We start from the raw sequence: 17,872 nt of genomic DNA, 5'->3' as shown, positions 1-17,872 counted from the left end.
GCTTCCCTCGCAGACTAACCCAACTGAACAGTGTCACTCGCAGATGAACCGCACTGAACAGATTCACTCGCAGACGAACCCCGCTGAACAGATTCACTCGCAGACAAACCCCGCTGAACAGCGTCACCCGCAGACGAACCTCGCTGAACAGCGTCACCCGCAGACGAACCCCGCTGAACAGATTCACTCGCAGACGAACCGCACTGAACAGCGTCACTCACAGACGAACCGCGCTGAACAGATTCACTCGCAGACGAACCGCGCTGAACAGATTCACTCGCAGACGAACCGCGCTGAACAGATTCACTCGCAGACGAACCGCGCTGAACAGCTTCACTCGCAGACGGATCTGTGTTGTGCATGTTTTGAAAATGCATGCTTGTACTATATGCGCATATTAAATGTACAGAATAACGTTTTTTTAGACGACAGTGTACAGTGTGCAATAACTAAGTGTGTGCGTGCGTGTGTGAATGCGCTATGAATAATAGGCCTACATGATTATTCTCACCAAATTAGCCTAACTGTTACTCAGTTGCTGACAAATGTTTTACGTTTTTTAATCGGTTTGGTCCAGATTTCAAGTGTAGCTTAAGTGGTAGCCTAATACACACACACACACACACACAACCAATATGTTTATCTAGAAGTCCCTTTCATATAAATTCACCCCCTTTACAATGCAGTTCACGCATATATTCCATTTGCGCTTTTCCCCCTTCATTTTAATGTTTTTTTTATTAACTGATTTTAAATGCTAAGGGAAGTGTTATAACATGATAAACAATCATGATGTTCCTTTTTTAGATATTTAATGTGAATTTAATGGACTCTTTTAAAACATTATGTTGAAACGGGTTCACTGTTGTACACTTTATTTTCTATTCAGCAGCTGACCATTTAAAACAGAATTTAGAGGAAGACATTAAGTAAGGGATAATCACGCATTCAAGGATTTTAAACGCAGGATGTGGAGGCAAAGAACCACCAGACGCAAGGGTGGTTGCCTCCGAGAAGTGCATTTAAAATCCTTTAATGCACGGCAAACCGTTGATTATCCCACTTATTCCATGGTCATTTGACAAGTTATACCAGTTAAAACTAGTATTGCTCTTTGCAGCTCACATCTTCATCTTTGCTTCTGACTGAACCACCGACAGGGGCGGGTCACATGGAGTGTGGCCTTTAAAGCCTGCAGAGATTCACGCCTCTCAAGATGGGCTTGCCCAATGGGGAAGTCCGGAATCTCAAGTGGGAGTTCTGCGTTTTTATGGCCCTTTGTCTGTAAGCCTGGTATTTTGCATATGTAATTCGCTGGAGTGTTGAGGCACGAATTAGTACAGATTCTTAGAACATCAATATGTTGCATAGGTATCAGCATATAATATACACACTTGTTTCGATCATAAGAAGGCGAATTCATAGATACTAGACATGAACTAGGTGAGGTTATATTAACTAGTGGTCTATGATAACATGAATAAAACAGCATACACTACAACAGACAATATACAAGACAGTAATGGTATACACAATGACCAAAGGATATGGGTATTCAATCAAAGAAAGGTTTTCCTATGAATTAATTAGAGAACAGTCCATTTCTCTGGGCATTGTGTGTCTTTCTCATGAGTAAAATGAGGGAGTTTCTCCCCTGCATTCCTTTTAGGCCATAAAACCAGTGATATCATGATTAGTTGTCATGGTGATCAAGGTGGGGGATGGTGTTCAAGCGAAGCCCTGGCATCCAGTCTATTGAATGAGGGGACTGTGACGATTTGTTAATCTAATGAATAATTGATTTGTTAAATCAAATAAAAATTAGTGTGTCAGATTGGTCGAGACGCTACAGCAATATTTTACCGAATGGGCGGTTAAAAACCGACGGTTATTTTCGTCAGTTACGGCTTGTTAGCTCTAGTATTCTGCCCGCTTCAAATCAGACACAAAGATTAAATAGTGCATTTATTTGAATTAAGTATCGATCAATCAAGAGAAAGATGACAGTTGTGTGTGTGTGTGTGTGTGCGCGTGTGTGTGTGTGTGTGTGTGTGTGTGTGAATTACCTGCGTCTGTGCATCTCTCTCTACAAACAATTTGTGAGTTTAGTTACTTAGAGATTTTACCTCCTAGTTGCTGAGGAATATAATGCAGTGATCCAGTATTTAAGCTATTTTATAAATAAAAGTCGCGGGGCAGAGTTGACAAGTTTATATTGACCTACTCCTGAACATTTCTGTGTGCGCTCTCTCTCTCTCTGTGCGAGTGGTGTGTGTGTCAGTTAAAGCAGCGCATTAATATAGAACGGTGATCAGACTGACTTGGAACTACCTGTGCATTAAACGGTTTTAATGCATACGTGCCAGCCAATCAGAATCGAGTATTCAGACCAGGGGCGGATCTACCGGGGTGGCAACTGCCATCCTAAGAAAAAGCTGTGCCACCCCAGAATTATCACAGAATAAAATATAAATGTAAGCAGTGTTTCATGTGCTACTTTTCAGCCGCGGCGATGACAAGAGTAAATGCAAAATAATGGCAAAAACAGTCTTTTAATAAACTGTGCACGATGGTTGCACGCGCACAGAGCATAGTCGTCTTCATTAACCAATGATTTATGAACCGGATCTTTTTGAGTCAAAACCTCAAAGCACGGTTCACTAACGAATTGTTTTTACATTTGTTCGTGAATCAGATAATTACTGCTTTTCAGGTAACTCAGAAGTCCTCTGAGAAATCTAATCCTGAAATCTAATATGTCTGAGATTCATCGCGTAGTTGTTTGGTGATCCGATTCTCCGACCGCTCGCTTCACTTTCATCATGGATATAAGCCGTAACAATAACATGAAATCCATAAGATGTTCTTCGATGTTTATCACAGAAACTAATAGCAGAGTAAATAGCAGGTAAGAATCTAGTCGTATTGCAGTTTTCTCGATTGTTAATATAACTGATTTTAGTTGCCACTTTTTTCTCCAAACTCATAATTCAGTTTTCAAAACAAAGACACATTTCTCAAAAAGTTTAACAATGAGTAGACATTAGGTAAATTAGGGAATCTCTGCATGCTAACAACGGAGAGAGCTCGAGCTGAGCCAATCATCTACAGGGGTTTTATGCTTACACATACAGTATAATTACAGTACAGTACCAGTGCATTAGATAATGGAAATTTGACTATTCTATATGTACAGTAAACTGTAGCACATGTTGTACACCACAGCGTGTGACTGTCAAATTTTATGTGTAACCATTTTTTATGTGTACTTCATTTTTGCAGAACTGAAAAATGACTGCCTAGAGATATAGCTAGTCTTGTGTCAGGAGACCAAGAAACTGCTATAGTACTGTATGCTGTAATGAAATTTGGCCAAATGTGCAGAGGATTTTTACTGTACTGTATTGTGGTGCATGCCAAGTTCATACAACTCTTTGGTATTTGAACTTTTATAGTGCTTTTCAGCTACTGCAAGAATACTTTACAGTAGTAAAATGAAAACAATTTTTTCCCCAAAAGTTCATTGCTGAATTATATGCATCTGTATCTGTAATTTAATTTATGTATACTGTAATAGACATTGAGCTGCAAAAATAATTCCTGAATCCTAGTAAAAGTTTTTTGTTACAGTGTTATTGATCTTCTAGTGTTCACTGGGCAGGACAGTCATCAGTGTATTTGAATTGTGTGTAAGCATTTACAGTTTTTTTTTTCAACTGTTCACACACAATCTGTCACACAATTTCTGAAACCTGCCACTCAAACACCAGGACCACACACCAAATCTGCAAAACCATACACTAATTCTTGGTCTTTGACTCAAGTTTTCAATTTCATAAAACGCTTTTTGCAAAACACAACATACGATTCTCTATGTAACACACAAACATCTAACAGGAATTAATATTATGGCAAAGGTGTTTGCAAATGTTTGCTTTTGAGATGTTTGTGATATTTTGAATGCAGTGCTTCATTTTGCAAGAGATGTGAGGCATTTTGTGTGTGCAATTCTTGGATTTGTGTGTAAAGGTTTAAAAATGTGTGTAAGCAGTTAAAAACAAAAACTGTAAGAAAAACGGTAATAACTAGATTAAAACGTTTGAAATACAAATTTATGCTGGCTTGTCTTAAAGTCGTGTTTAAAAAACGTAAATGGTTTGGTCAGTTAGATGTTTGTGATGTTTGCTAAAGTGTCGCTAGTTGGTTGCTAGGCTCTTGCTAGGCAGTTGCTGGGGTGTTGCTAGAGTATACGGTTGACTGGGTGATTACAGAAATTTCCACCTCTGTTAATAACAGAAAATCAAACATTGTTTTCAAAACTGATCCAGTTTTAGCGCTTTGATATTATTGTATTTCCTTCTAATGTTAGGAAATTCAAAAGTTTTTGTTGCTCTTAAACTTGCACTAAACGTGATTATACCATTTAAGTAGCCCATGTAATTTTAATAGAACCGCATGTCTTCTTTGGTGATAAAAGCTCAGTAACATTTATAACCTGTTGAAGTTTTTTTATATTGTGCATTGACTTGGTGCCATGATGGATATTGAAATGTTATTTATTTTTCATTTTAAACTGTATAGATGATTACTTAATGGCAATACAACATTTGTGAACACAGTGTATGTCAGACCATAAATCCCCAAAAACTACGCATGGGGGCTTGCTTTGGTGTTGCTACCCCTCATAGACCCCATGCCACCCTAAGAATTATTTCCTAGATCCGCCCGATTCAGACAGACCATGGAATAACTAAGAATAATGTGTCACATCTAGAGAGAAGATGGTAAAAAAATCTGCGTTTATGAAACCTTAGCATGACCTTTCAATCATATATTCAAAAAGATTTATTTGTTCATTATCTGTTTGCACATTCCTGTTAGAAAGCACCACACATTCAGTGAAAAAAAAAATTACATTTTATTTGCTACTATTTGTTCAATCTGAATCAAATATTGAATTATACAGTGCATTCTAGGTCTACATGACAGTATTTTGGTTACAGGGTTAAAAAAAACAACAACAAAAAAGGCATGAAAAAGTACATTTTGATGATGATACAATGGCATAATGAACAAGTTGTCTTTTAGACGAAAATTCTACTGGAATGAACATTAGTTTCTCTAAGCATTTGCAGCCAATTTTAGACAATATTTCATTGAAATAAAGTGTAATGAAGAATCATGCACAATAAGACCAGAAACATGTATTAAGAATGGAAATACGATCAATTTTGATTTTACGTTGACCTTGAAATTGATCTTTTTCCAAACTCGTTTCACATTCGTAAGCAAAAAAGTGAACAGTATCTAAACTTTCACTATTTCTTTTTTGTTACCTTAGAAAGCCTATGGATTCTATGTATTTTTCACAAACCACATGGATTATTTTACTGATCTCCTTGCTACGTTTCTGGACCTTGATCGTGGTAATTACATTGCTGTCTATGGGAGGGTCAGAGAGGTCTCAGATTTCATCAAAAATATCTTAAATGGGTCATATGATGCTTTTTTAAAGATCATTATTTTGTGTATTTGGTGTAACAGAATATGTTGACATGCTTTAATGTTCAAAAAACACATTATTTTTCAAATACTGTACATTATTGTAGGTCCTCTATGCCCCGCCTCCCTCAAACGCTTCGTTTTCTACAAAGTCCCTCCTTCCGACAAGCACAGTATGCTCTGATTGGCCAGCTGACCCAGTGCATTGTGATTGGCCGAACACCGCAAGCACTCGTCGGAAATGTAACCGCACTTACCATAATCGCAAGCTTCATCTTTCAAAATAAATGTAAAGACAGAGCTCGAAAGGGGAACAGAGTCGCGTGACGGCTGACTCCACTGTGTTACCCTGTGTGACCCCGTGTGTGTGTCTCTCTCTCTCTCTCTCTGCGCATGTGAGTGGGCGGAGCATTGAGTGCGGAGTGTGTGAGCAGGAGTGTGAGGTACGAGTGTTTATTCTTTCTTTCCTTCTTTTTTCTTTATATATATATTTTTTTGTTTGTTTGTTTTTGTATTTAGTGGTGAAGTGGTTGAAGTGCTGGTATGGCGTTTCCAGGGAAGGAGAGCTTTAGCCACTTAACTAGACAAAATTGATTCAGTGTTTGGAGTGGAGGAATGTAGTTTGGCTGTAGGTGCGTTAATTGGTTGTGAGAATATTTTGTCAGCCTCAAGGATGAATAGTGCCGTTGTTATATTTGTTAAGACGATTGAATTGGCGAATCAACTGGTGGAAACAGGTGTAGAAATTAATGGAATTTTTACGCAGGTGCTTCCCCTTTCAGCTCCGTCGAAATGTGTAACGTTATCGAATGTGCCTCCATTTATAACAAATGAGGTTTTGGCGGAAATGCTGTCGCGCAAATTAGTTTCGACAATAAAAATGATTGCAATTGGGAGCAAGTCTTCCCTGCTGAAACATGTGGTGTCCTTCCGACGCTATGTCTATATGATTTTAAAAGACAACACTGAAGAGTTGGATTTGACTTTAAAGTTTAGTCATGAAAGTTTCAATTATGTGATTTATGTCACAACAAATTCCATGAAATGTTTCGGGTGTAAAGAAAATGGACATCTTGTACGTAATTGTCCTAGAAAAGAGGCTCAAACTGATAAAAGGGTCGAGTCAAACGCCGCTAATACTAGTGTTGGAGTCGTGCAGAATGAAACTACGGTTGATGCGGAGGTACCGGGGCTTAGTGTAGCTCGCGCTGTAGATGCGGAGCTAAATAATGAGGTGACACCGACAAAACTAGTTACAAGTGTGAAGAAAGTGTTGGTTGGTGATAAGAACCCCGTAGAGTGTGAACCGATAATAGACCCTTTGGTAGAATCAGAAGATGGCTACAATGTGGTGGATTCTGGAGAACAGATGTTGATGGACCAGAAGTTGGGTGGATCGGTACTTGAATTGGATGATTATTCTTTTAAAGCACCGCAAAAGAGGAAGTCAATGGAACGACATGCCAGTAAGCTGACGAAAAAAGCTGATGTTCGGGAAGTTAGTCAGACTGGCACGGACAGTGAGGCTGAGGGGTCAGAATGCAGCTTCACGGGTAGTTTGCCTGCGAGCGGCTTCTCTAGTCAGCTATATAATGTAGATGGCATTAAGTATTTTTTAAAGGTGACAAAAACCATGAGAAGAAAAACCTTTTTTTCCTAGACATTCCACAATTGATCGAGAAAGTTAAATTGTTTAGAAGCGAGAACCAATTTTCTGACCCTGAAGTTTTTCGTTTGAAAAAAATTCTCACCAAATTAAATGCTCAGTCAGAACAAGGTGAAAGCAGTCAGAATGGTTCAAGGTTATTATTCTTTTCTGGGGTTGTTTTTTTCTGTTTTGGGGGGGTGTCTCTTTTCCTTCTAATGGGAGTAGTACATTTTGCTTCATTAAATATTAATGGTGCAAGAGAGAGTAGGAAAAGAGTGCAGATTTTTGAGATATTTTTGCAAGAGACTCAGTAATTTAGAAAATGCTGTGGAGTGGGCAATGGGTTTTGACGGGCTATCAGTAATTTTTTTAAAGAGTGTTCAATTATTCCAGTTTGTTTTTCTGATCACAGTCTTGTGAAATGTGAGATGTTTTTTGACTGTGTAAAACCAAAAAGTGCCAATTGGCATTTTAACAGCACACTGTTAGGTGATAAACATTGTAACGATGTTTTTAAGGCTTTTTGGGTTAATGTAAAATTAACAAAGTCTTCCTTTCAAACTTTGCAGCAGTGGTGGGATTTTTTAAAAGTTCAAACTAAACTTTGTCAACAATATACTCACAACGTCACAAAGGATAAGATTAGGTCAATAAGAAAACTAGAAGATGATTTAGTTAAACTTCAAGAGCTCTTGGAGGTAACAAAAAATGAAATAGAGATAGAGTCTTTTAGGAAAAAGAAAGCTTCTTTGAATGAAATGTTAGATTTAACCGTACAAGGTGCTATTATTAGATCTAGTTTTCAAAGCATTGAGTCTATGGATGCACCTTCAAAATTCTTTTTTAACCTAGAAAAGAAAAATGGGAAGAATAGACATTCATGCTTTACGTTCAGAAACAGGAGTTCTTTTATTGAACTCTATAGATAGAGAGCGGTCAAATTTTATGAAGATCTGTATAAAAATTAGTTGTGTACACAGACTTCAAATAATGTCTTTCTTGAAAATTTGCCACAAGTAAATGAAGACGTCAATGAAGTAATTAGTAAAGCATTGACTATGGATGAATTAGAGAAGGCCCTGAATAGCATGGAGAACGGAAAAACACCAGGAATGGATGGCTTCTCAGTCGAATTTTATAAGACTTTTTGGACAGAGATAGGTCCTGATTTGTTGGCAGTTCTCAATCAGAGTTTATCTGATGGAGAGTTACCCAGAAGCTGCCGTAGAGCTGTTAACACTCTGCTCCCAAAAAAGGAGATTTAAATGAAATAAAAAATTGGAGGCCCATAAGTCTTTTATGTAATGATTATAAATTACTGTCAAAAGTATTGGCAAATAGATTAGGAGATGTTTTAGATCAAATTATTCATCCGGATCAAACATATTGTGTTCCAGGTAGAAGAATTACTGATAACATTTCTTTTGTAAGAGATGTTTTAGATAATCGTGAGGTTTTATTAGACTTTGGTTTAATCTCAATTGATCAGGAGAAGGCTTTTGACAGGGTCGAAAATAAATATTTATGGAGTGTTCTAGCAGCTTTTGGTTTTAGTTCTGATTTTATATCAATGATTAAAGCTATGTATTGTGACGTTGAGAGTATATTGAAGATAAATGGTGACTTATGCTCTCCGTTTAAGGTTTTAAGAGGAGTTAGACAAGGTTGTGCTCTTTCTGGCATGCTGTACACCTTGGCTATAGAACCTCTTTTAATTAAGTTAAGAATTGACATGTGTGGTTTACAGATTTTAAATGGTATTGAAGCTGTTAAATTATCAGCCTAAACTGATGATGTGATAGTGTTAATTAGTAATCAAAATTATGTGAATGTGATGTTACAAACATTAGAAGATTTTAGACATGTCGCCTCTGCAAAAGTAAACTGGCAAAAGAGTGAAGCTATAATTGCTGGGAGTTGGTTACATGGGGAACCCATTTTACCAGCTGGTCTGAAATGGACCAGAGATAGTTTTAAATACTTGGGTGTCTTTTTAGGCAATGAGAATGCGGTTAAAGAAAATTTTGCTTTTGAGAGGAGAGTCATATTTTGGCTAGATCCTCAAAAGTTGAACCTCTCTAAGTTTCCTGTTTTTTTATCGGAATCTTTTTAAAGTGTGGGCCTTGTTCGAGACTCCAAAGGAGCGGACTGTGAACTCTTTGTACTGGCTGTTGCAAGAGCCATTAATTTTTGGCTCATGTTTGGCCTTGTCAAGTGAACTGAGTTACTCTGTGACAGAAGAAAATCTTCTCAACTCTGGACTTTTAACCATTGGGAAAGTGCTACAAGTAGCTGGAGCTAATTTTTCAGATGTGAGTGCAATGACTGAGAAGCTGGGGATGAGATCTATGCGTCTGGTTGCCAGTACTTGACAAGTGGAAGACAGATTTGTCTGAAAAAGAATTGAAATTGTTATTAGATTACTCATTGGGGCTTGTAAATCCAGATTGTTTAGATTATTTTCCTGACTTATATTTAACTCCCACAATGGACAATTGTGAAGGCTGTTTCTTAGAAGGTGATTAATAGGTTGATTGTGAAGGGCTCAGATATTACTTCTGGAAAGGTCTGCTATAAAATTTGTGTTAAGATTTTTAATAAGAATTTTTTGGATAAAATTATTGATACTCCTTGGCGTGAGATGCTTAATTTAAATGAGTATGAGAAACCTGAGTGGAGATTATTGTATAAGTCACCATTATCTAAGAGAATTGGAGATTTGCAATGGAGGTTGATAAAATTATTGATACTCCTTGGCGTGAGATGCTTAATTTAAATGAGTATGAAAAACCTGAGTGGAGAGTGATCAAAATGGTTCTTTTTGTTCACAAAGGGAAACTGTCTTCCATGCGTTTATGCAGTGTTCTAGACTGACATCTTTATTTAGTGTTTTGAGTAACATTTTTAATTGTTTTAATGAGTGTTTTTCAATGAAGAAATTCATTTGTGGTTTTAAATACTCACAGAGTCACAAGTATCAGTGTCAGTTGTTTAATTTTATATTGGGACATGCCAAAATGGCAATTTACATTACAAGAAAAGAAAAAAATGAACATGGGGTTTGTAATGATTTAAAAGCAGTGTTTGCTAATTCAGTTAAATCCAGAATTTTAATAGATTTTAATTATTATAAATTGATGAATGATCTTGCAAAGTTTGAGCTGATTTGGTGTTTAAAAAGAGCTTTGTGTGAGATTTCTGGTGATGGATTGTTTTTTTTATATAAAGTGTTTGTATTTTGTTATGTGACTGATGTTGGATTGAACTTGTAACTGTTGTATATTGTAATAAAAGTGGCTTGAAATCTCAAATCTCTCTCTCTCAGCGTCTCCCTGACATGGCTGCTTCAACACTAACTGTGGTTACTGAAACCACGCCTTCTATATGCTAATATTTCCACATAGTGAGGTAGATATGTGGGGGCGTGTTAGAACGAGCCGTTTTAGGGGGGCGTGGCAGAGTCTTAACTTTGATAAAGAATATCTCTTTGGTTTTGAAACTTTAGTCTTTGCAACTTCAGGGATCTTATCTATGCACAATCAGCTTGTAACACTCCAAAGAGAAAGGAAAACTTGAAATCGCATCATATGACCCCTTTAATTTGTGTTCCGAAGATGAATGGAGGTCTTACGGGTTTAGAACAACATGAGGGTGAGTAATTAATGACAGAATTTTCTTTTTTGGGTGAACTAACCCTTTAAGATTAAATTTCAGTTTGTGTTTACCAGACTTTGCATTCCTTGTGGTGAAAAAACTAATCATAACTCTTGCTATTGATTTTCGTAGCATTTGTTTTGCAGCATTGCGTCAAAACTGCGTACTATATGTCTGATCGATCAGTTTTCTCACTGTCCATCAGAAAAGGGGACAATAGAAGCAGTATAATTGCATACTTTATGCCCATACACACAATGTGGTAATGTTAGGGATGGGAATCGTAGGGAATTTAATGGTTTCTGGTTTCCCATTAGCAATTCTTGTCATACTTTAGAGGAAGAACTGCCAACTCTCAATAATTTCTTTTAAATAGTCCTACAATTTAAAATATTTAAACATAATAAATTATAATTTTATTGTAAAGATGTTACAAAAAAATAAATAATTTCTGTATTTCTGTACCAATTTTGTATACAAATGTATATATTTAACATTGTACAATGAAATAATAATTTATTACACAAAACTGATCAGATACTATTTATATATACATATGCATTAATTATATATTCATGCGATCATTGTTTTTGTATACTTGTGCCCATGCCTACTCCCTACAGTAATATTTTGAGTGTAACTGGAAAAAAAATAAAAACAGAAAACACACAATAGAGGTATCACAATAACATTGTTATTGTGAATTCTTTTGGCCATGATAATTTTCTAAATCTGGAAATAAAGCAAAACAATGGCGAACAAAAACAGCTAAATAATCCTCGGATACCATGCTCATCATTTACAGCAATAAGCTTACATTAATTCAATCATGGACTGATTAATTAGCCTAAGTTATTACTTCACCACCTGCATGAAGTCATTAACGTTGGTTCTATATTGGTGAAACAACGTGTTCAAATGACATGTGTGACAAACCCTATGGTTTCAGGGAACAGTCATGACAGGCTAGTTAATTAATTTCCTTAAAGATGTATGGTAGTTAAGCACAGTTGCGTCATTGTACAGGAAACACACACCTGAACGAGTTTTTGAGTGAGTTGGTAAACTCTCGCATTCAAATGAATGGTTTGAATCGGTCTGAGACTGATTTTTTTAAATGTAATTTCAAATTCATTCAAAGTAACTGGCTCATTTATCAATCCTTCATAAATGAGAGTACAATGATCGTGCTGCATATTGTTTGATTGCACTACACTATTTAAAAACATGTTTATACCAGTTATTAACAAAATACTGGCTGATTCAATTGCAATTAATGGGGTAAATGGGGCTTAAACTGTCAGGACCACTCAAATACACATGTTATTTTAGATTCAGTAGATATGACAAACAGATATACCAGTTTCTTGATTTCTCCCTCTAGCCTGTAGATGCAGTCCAACTTTCTCTTGCGGCAGCGCTGTGCAGCCATGCGGTTCTTACTGCGCCGTCTCACATCCTGAACAAACGCCAGCTGTTCTGGGGTCAGTTGCTCGCGTTTTAACATCTGCAGGAATGCTCTCCGGGTCATGCTGGAAATCTGCTCCACAGGGAATGGCAAATCCACCTGGGAAGAAAACCGAGACGTCAACACTGTATTATGGAGTATCGCAGCTGTGTTCAGCCTCGAGTTTGGTTACATTCTTCAGTAGGGACTGACACTTTTAATTGAAGCATGCTGCATGTCACGGAATCTCAACTGAGTACAAAATAAAGCAGAAGTCTGCAATTTGGCAACAAACTTCAACTCTAACTTCACGAAGTTTTGCAATTGTGAGTGCAAGCATGCTCACCTCTTGCACTTGTTCACTGCTACCACACTGCGTGCAGTCTCCATCCGATTCACACTCAGAGTTTTCCCTTGAGTTAATGGGGGACATGCAGGGACTGTCTCCAGTGTCCTCTTTGGACAGAGTGTCCCCTCCAGAGGTATGTCTATCGCTGGAGCTCAGGTCTCTCAGGAAGGGACAATCATCAGGCGCAGCTCCCAGATCCAGATGCTTTAACCAGTGGAAGTCTGAGCCATTTCCTGCAGATGACTGGTCGATAGAGTCCAAAGGTAGCGGCTCACTCAACGTGGAGCTCAAATCCGGCCAAAAACCCTTTGCAAGATGCTCAGCCACTTCCCTTTCCACCATGCTTCGTTCTGTGGAGCAATCTTTGGGGGTCAGTTCAGAGAATGTTTGTTCGTTGGAATCAAACACCCGGTTGTCTTCGGTGCCAATGTTGCTTAGGTCTGGAGCGCCAGAAATGCCGTCCAAAACCCCGCTTGACTGCACAGAATTCAGAGGACATAGTTGGGTACAGTCGGTGGACGGCATTAGAGGCCCTTCACGTTGGTCAAAGTGACCCTCGGTGATACTGGCTATGTTCAGGTCTTTATCAGTAGGTGGTTCACAATGCATCTCCACTGCTAGTTCCTTCTGGAATTTGTCCTCCATTGCGAAAATGTCCCCACCACAGCCAGCTGCAGAAGAATGCAGTGTCTCATTGTCACTGGTGCTCGAAATAGACAGGAAAGGACAAACTTCAGAAGCTGCCAAAGAAGACGAAGGCAACTGTGGGCCACAGTTCTGCAGGCAAAACTGATCCTGGCCATCTCCCATGTGGTATGAAGTGCTTCTTGCGTAAAGAGAGGACAAATCTAACTGCATTTCTTTGTCATTTGAGATTGGGGGACAATCTTTAGGACTTTCTGCAGAGGATGTTATAGACGCAGCTTGCATGACAGTGCTTGCATCTTGAGGTACACGATCTTCTTCAGTTTCCGGGTTTTGGCCATTTGGACTGCAGATGGCTTGCAATTTCTCATGGGACACTTGGCTCTTGCTTTTACTCTTCACTTTTGTTGAGGTTCCACTACCATCTGAAAACTTTGGGACGAGGAATTCAAAGCAGGCTTTATCGAGGTTTTGAAATCCGAGAAATTCGGCGCATCTGTGGATCTCCAGGATGTTTTCTTTCGTGAAGTGAAGTTTTGCCGTGTAGGCAAACTGCAGAAGAGGCTCAAATCCTTCCACCGTGACCTTGGGAAATTAATGATCTAGTCATGATTACTGCATGAATAAATCATTTGCAAATTGCATTACTGGGTTATTGCTGTAACTTCATTTACTCAATTTAATCTCAATATATAAGGTCTAATTTGCCAGCACTGCAATGTAAACCATTTTTAAAGGAATACATCACACAATGTCATCATTTACTCAATTACATCATATGGTGTAACCAAGTAAGAACATATTTTCCTTACACCCTGAATACGTGTGTTTTTGATCATATATATCATGTAGTTTATATAGGTATCGATATTTATCGACGGTACACCTTCATCGATAACGATATAAAAATGTTCGATATAGCGCACAATATAGGCACGTGCTATGAGTGACGCAGACAGCACACACGAATACATGCTGAATTGAGTGCTGTGCCTGCTTGTGGTGAGGAGATTGTGAATTAAAAAAATGAATATTAGTCGAATTTAAAATAAACATTTGCATTTGAATGCAAAAATGGTACAATCGAATGTTAGGAGTGCTTCAGGGAACGTCATCAGTGGTGCACGAGATGTGGTGATGATGATATGTGACGTTGCATTTGAATGTTTTGTTAGTCTAGCCCACGAGACGCGCCGCTGCCGTGTTCGCTGCTGAGAAATATATAGCTCAATGCGTAGAAGATCTTGATTGGGTTAAAACCAAAACCAAGCCATTCACACAGAACGCATATTCAGCACATTTTTAGACGAACAGATATGACTGCTGCACTCGCGTCTCATGCAAGAGATGCAAAGAAAGTCATGCAAACAGTTTGAACGTTTAGAAAACGTGACACGAATTTGTGAAGGTTTATTTCATTTCACTGCGTCTCGTATGTTTTTAAATGCAATCTGTGTGATCGGTGATTTGGCTCTTTGTATTAGGCTACGCAATGCATAAACACATGATGCTGTTTTGTTCATAATTGTTTATGCAGTTTACAAAATTATATTTGATTTATATATATGTTAATTTAGACGCGATGCACGTTTTTATAGACAGTTATTTGAATTGACAATTAATGCGCTGCATTATTTTGCTCATTGCGCCCTCCTGTGGCCTCGGGAGACAAGTCTAGTTTCCTTAATGCCGAGTTCGCACTGCACGATTTTAGCCTGATTTTTCACTCGCCGACAGGTTTTGCGAAATCGGCGACAAATGCCCTACATCGGAGACAAATCTGTGCTCGTTCACGCGAGTGACAATCACGCAGTGTGAATTATCAAAGATGCGATCTGAGGGAATCGCCGATGTGTCGCCGACGCCCGCAAAATATTTGGCATGCTAAATATCTGGAGCTGTCAGCGATTCACAATCACGCTGTGTGAAATGATTTCTGACTGAAAACTACATCGGCGATGACCTACAGCCAATGAGAGACCAATATACAGGGCAGCGGGAAGTTCGGGAGGAGTTATAGACCAGAATATCAGTATTTTAATAGATATACGAACAATTATATCATACAGAAACAAGTAAATAAAGTAAATAAAAGTAAATAAAAAATTATTTACCTCCAACTCTCTTTGCAGAACACCCAATCCCTGTTCCCTGCATCTCCCTCCTGCATAATCTGTTCTTCTTTTTCTCCTTGTAGCTGGAAATCAGCTCACAGACAATTTGCGGGCTATATATATATATTTTTTTAATAATTACATTCTTGCTCAAGAACTCCGGTCTGACGCACGTGGGTTCTCATGTTATTTCCTTATCACTTCTCGCGTGTGTTTTGTTGTGAAACGTAGTTTGCGGACCAGACAGAGCTGTCTGCGATTCTTCCTATTGTGAAATCCCCTGTCGCCGATCCATCGTGCAATGTGAACACAGCGATCCGACGAGTTTGATAATCGTGCAGTGTGAACTCAGCATAAGACTTATTTAATCTGCATATAAAACATAAGAAAGGAGATATTTGTTAAAATGTTATTTTGTGTTTGAATGAAAAAACAAGCAAAAAAATAAAATAAAAAAATAATATATATATATATATATATATTTGTTGATTGTCTTAATAAAGTGGGCAAATTAAAAATACAGTGGTTAAATATTAAAAAAAATTTCTATTGCTCGGGTTTAAAAAAGGTTATAAAAAAATGTCAATAATTATCGATACCGAACGATATGAAACATATATTATTTATATATTTTTTTAGCTATATCGCCCAGCCCTAATTGATATTTAACCTTGCCTTGTCATAAAAAGGTCAAATTATCAAGTATTATAAGAAACTTAGACCATGACACACAATTATGTGGGTTTGCAGAAATCCTTGACAGACATTAATAAACCATTTAGTAAAAATATTTTTTCCGAACAAATAATAATAATAATAATAAAACATTACGCCATAAAAAAGACCTAATAAGGTTAGTTTCAAACATTTTTTTCATTTGATGCCTTTGTGCTAAATCACAATGACATTATATTAAGTCACTGACCCTCATAACCTTCACGGATTTACTCATGCAGGAGTAAATGATAACAGAATTGTGTTGAACCATATATTGTTTGTTTTAGGGTTCTATGATGTATGTTTTTTTACATATGTGTATGCGTGTTAAAAATGTGTTCAAAATAACAGCAAATCATACAGGGATGAAAGCTCAACCACAGTTTTCTCAAAACCTCCAGGTTCAACCCATCCACCATATCAAGCAGTACCTCCTCCGGTAACCTGACGGTGAGGTTCGGTCGACTGTGGTTTGTCAGTCTGGTGTAAAAATATCCGCTGCAGGAAGCCAGCACTGAAGAGTGTGCTCGAAAGCTCCTGCGCTCCACTTCAACGGTCACATCGCACAAGAGCTGCTTCTGTCTCAGCTCCTCCAGCGAGCGAAGAACATGATGGCTGTGAACAGCGGACTGAAAGGTGAAAACAGAGGTCCGGGGGCCATCCACAGACATGACGCAGGGGTTTAGCTACAAAATAACAGATACATAGATGCAACTGTGTAACAAAGTGGAAATACAGAAATAGATGCATCAAGTTACACTTGGGTGGAGTGATGTCCGGCTTAATACATGATAATGATGAGGGACACGTACAGTATTCAGATGCATTTACAATTACACCATGTAGAATATATTTAAAATATATATATGCAAATAAAAGGACCAGTATAATACTTTTTTATTGATAAAACATTTGAGTAACCATTAGAATAAGTAAGTTAAACAGAGTGACTGAGCATGACTCTGCAAAACATACAAAAAAAACATGTTTTCAGTTAACAGCTAGAGAAAGTCAGTATGTGTCCATCATATTGTTCGCATAAAATTAACAGATTAGTTTTGACTGGACATGTCAACATAAGCCAAAATGAGTGTTAAGCAACTGTGTAAAAAATTGGTATAAATAAACATTGCTTAACTATAATACATGGAGATACTAATTTCTCAATATGGCATAACCTTTGAGATAATACAACGAAAGTAGGAACTAGCTAACGTTAAGTTAGTTGCTGACAGTGAAATTGACATTGTACATTTTGGCACACTCATGTTTACACCTGGGGTTTGTAGAGGAATAGAAAACCGACCTGACATATCACTGGAGATCAGAAGCCGTCGAAAATCCCACTCTGTCCATCGCTTTTGCAGTCTAACAGTGAACTCGTGATAAAGTTTGACAGCGAGAGAGCTCCATAACGTCTCTTTGCCTGTCATGTGACTGTCCAGTGCTGCAGTGAGAGCGCGTCACACCGCACGCACAGAACGTACTGCGTCATGCGTCTGCTAGCCACGCGCACTTCTAGAACAGAGATCGGTAGATAGATAGACAGACACACAGACAGACAGACAGACAGATAGATAGACAGACAGACAGATCGATAGATATACAGATAGACAGACAGACAGACAGACAGATAGATAGATAGATAGATAGATAGATAGATAGATAGATAGATAGATAGATAGATAGATAGATAGACAGACAGACAGACAGACAGACAGACAGATAGACAGACAGATAGACAGATAGATAGATAGATAGATAGATAGATAGATAGATAGATAGATAGATAGATA

At 37.9% G+C, this 17,872-nt stretch overlaps 1 protein-coding gene across 2 annotated transcripts; it reads right to left on the bottom strand.

Moving 5' to 3' along the window:
• Positions 1 to 11,409: 11,409 nt before the first annotated feature.
• LOC107592657 (transcription regulator protein BACH1-like) lies at positions 11,410 to 17,505 on the bottom strand. Of its 2 annotated transcripts, none has more exons than XM_016282195.1 (4): positions 17,383 to 17,505; positions 16,508 to 16,762; positions 12,598 to 13,830; positions 11,410 to 12,371 (listed from the first exon to the last, which is right to left on the bottom strand). In XM_016282195.1, exons 2-4 carry the CDS (start codon positions 16,745 to 16,747, stop codon positions 12,105 to 12,107), a joined length of 1,740 nt encoding a protein of 579 aa, XP_016137681.1. In that variant the 5' UTR covers positions 16,748 to 16,762; positions 17,383 to 17,505; the 3' UTR covers positions 11,410 to 12,104. The 2 variants fall into 2 exon arrangements, with proteins under 2 accessions (XP_016137681.1, XP_016137680.1); XM_016282194.1 differs by lacking the exon at positions 17,383 to 17,505 and adding an exon at positions 16,835 to 16,926 and having other exon boundaries at positions 16,508 to 16,705.
• Positions 17,506 to 17,872: the final 367 nt, after the last annotated feature.

Source organism: Sinocyclocheilus grahami, unplaced genomic scaffold (assembly GCF_001515645.1).
Source record: "Sinocyclocheilus grahami isolate Dianchi unplaced genomic scaffold, SAMN03320097.WGS_v1.1 scaffold156.1, whole genome shotgun sequence".
In the NCBI taxonomy this organism is placed as follows: Eukaryota; Metazoa; Chordata; class Actinopteri; order Cypriniformes; family Cyprinidae; genus Sinocyclocheilus; species Sinocyclocheilus grahami.
The sequence above is the reverse complement of the archived record's forward strand: the minus strand, read 5'-3'. Positions and strand labels throughout refer to the sequence as shown.

Coding starts and splice junctions, on each gene's coding strand:
- LOC107592657 (XM_016282194.1), bottom strand. CDS start 16,903: ATGCATCTGAATACTGTACGTGTCCCTCATCATTATCATGTATTAAGC. Junction 16,706..16,834: donor GGACATCACTCCACCCAAGT/GTAACTTGATGC, acceptor TTCACCTTTCAG/TCCGCTGTTCACAGCCATCA. Junction 13,831..16,507: donor CCGTCAGGTTACCGGAGGAG/GTACTGCTTGAT, acceptor TAATTTCCCAAG/GTCACGGTGGAAGGATTTGA.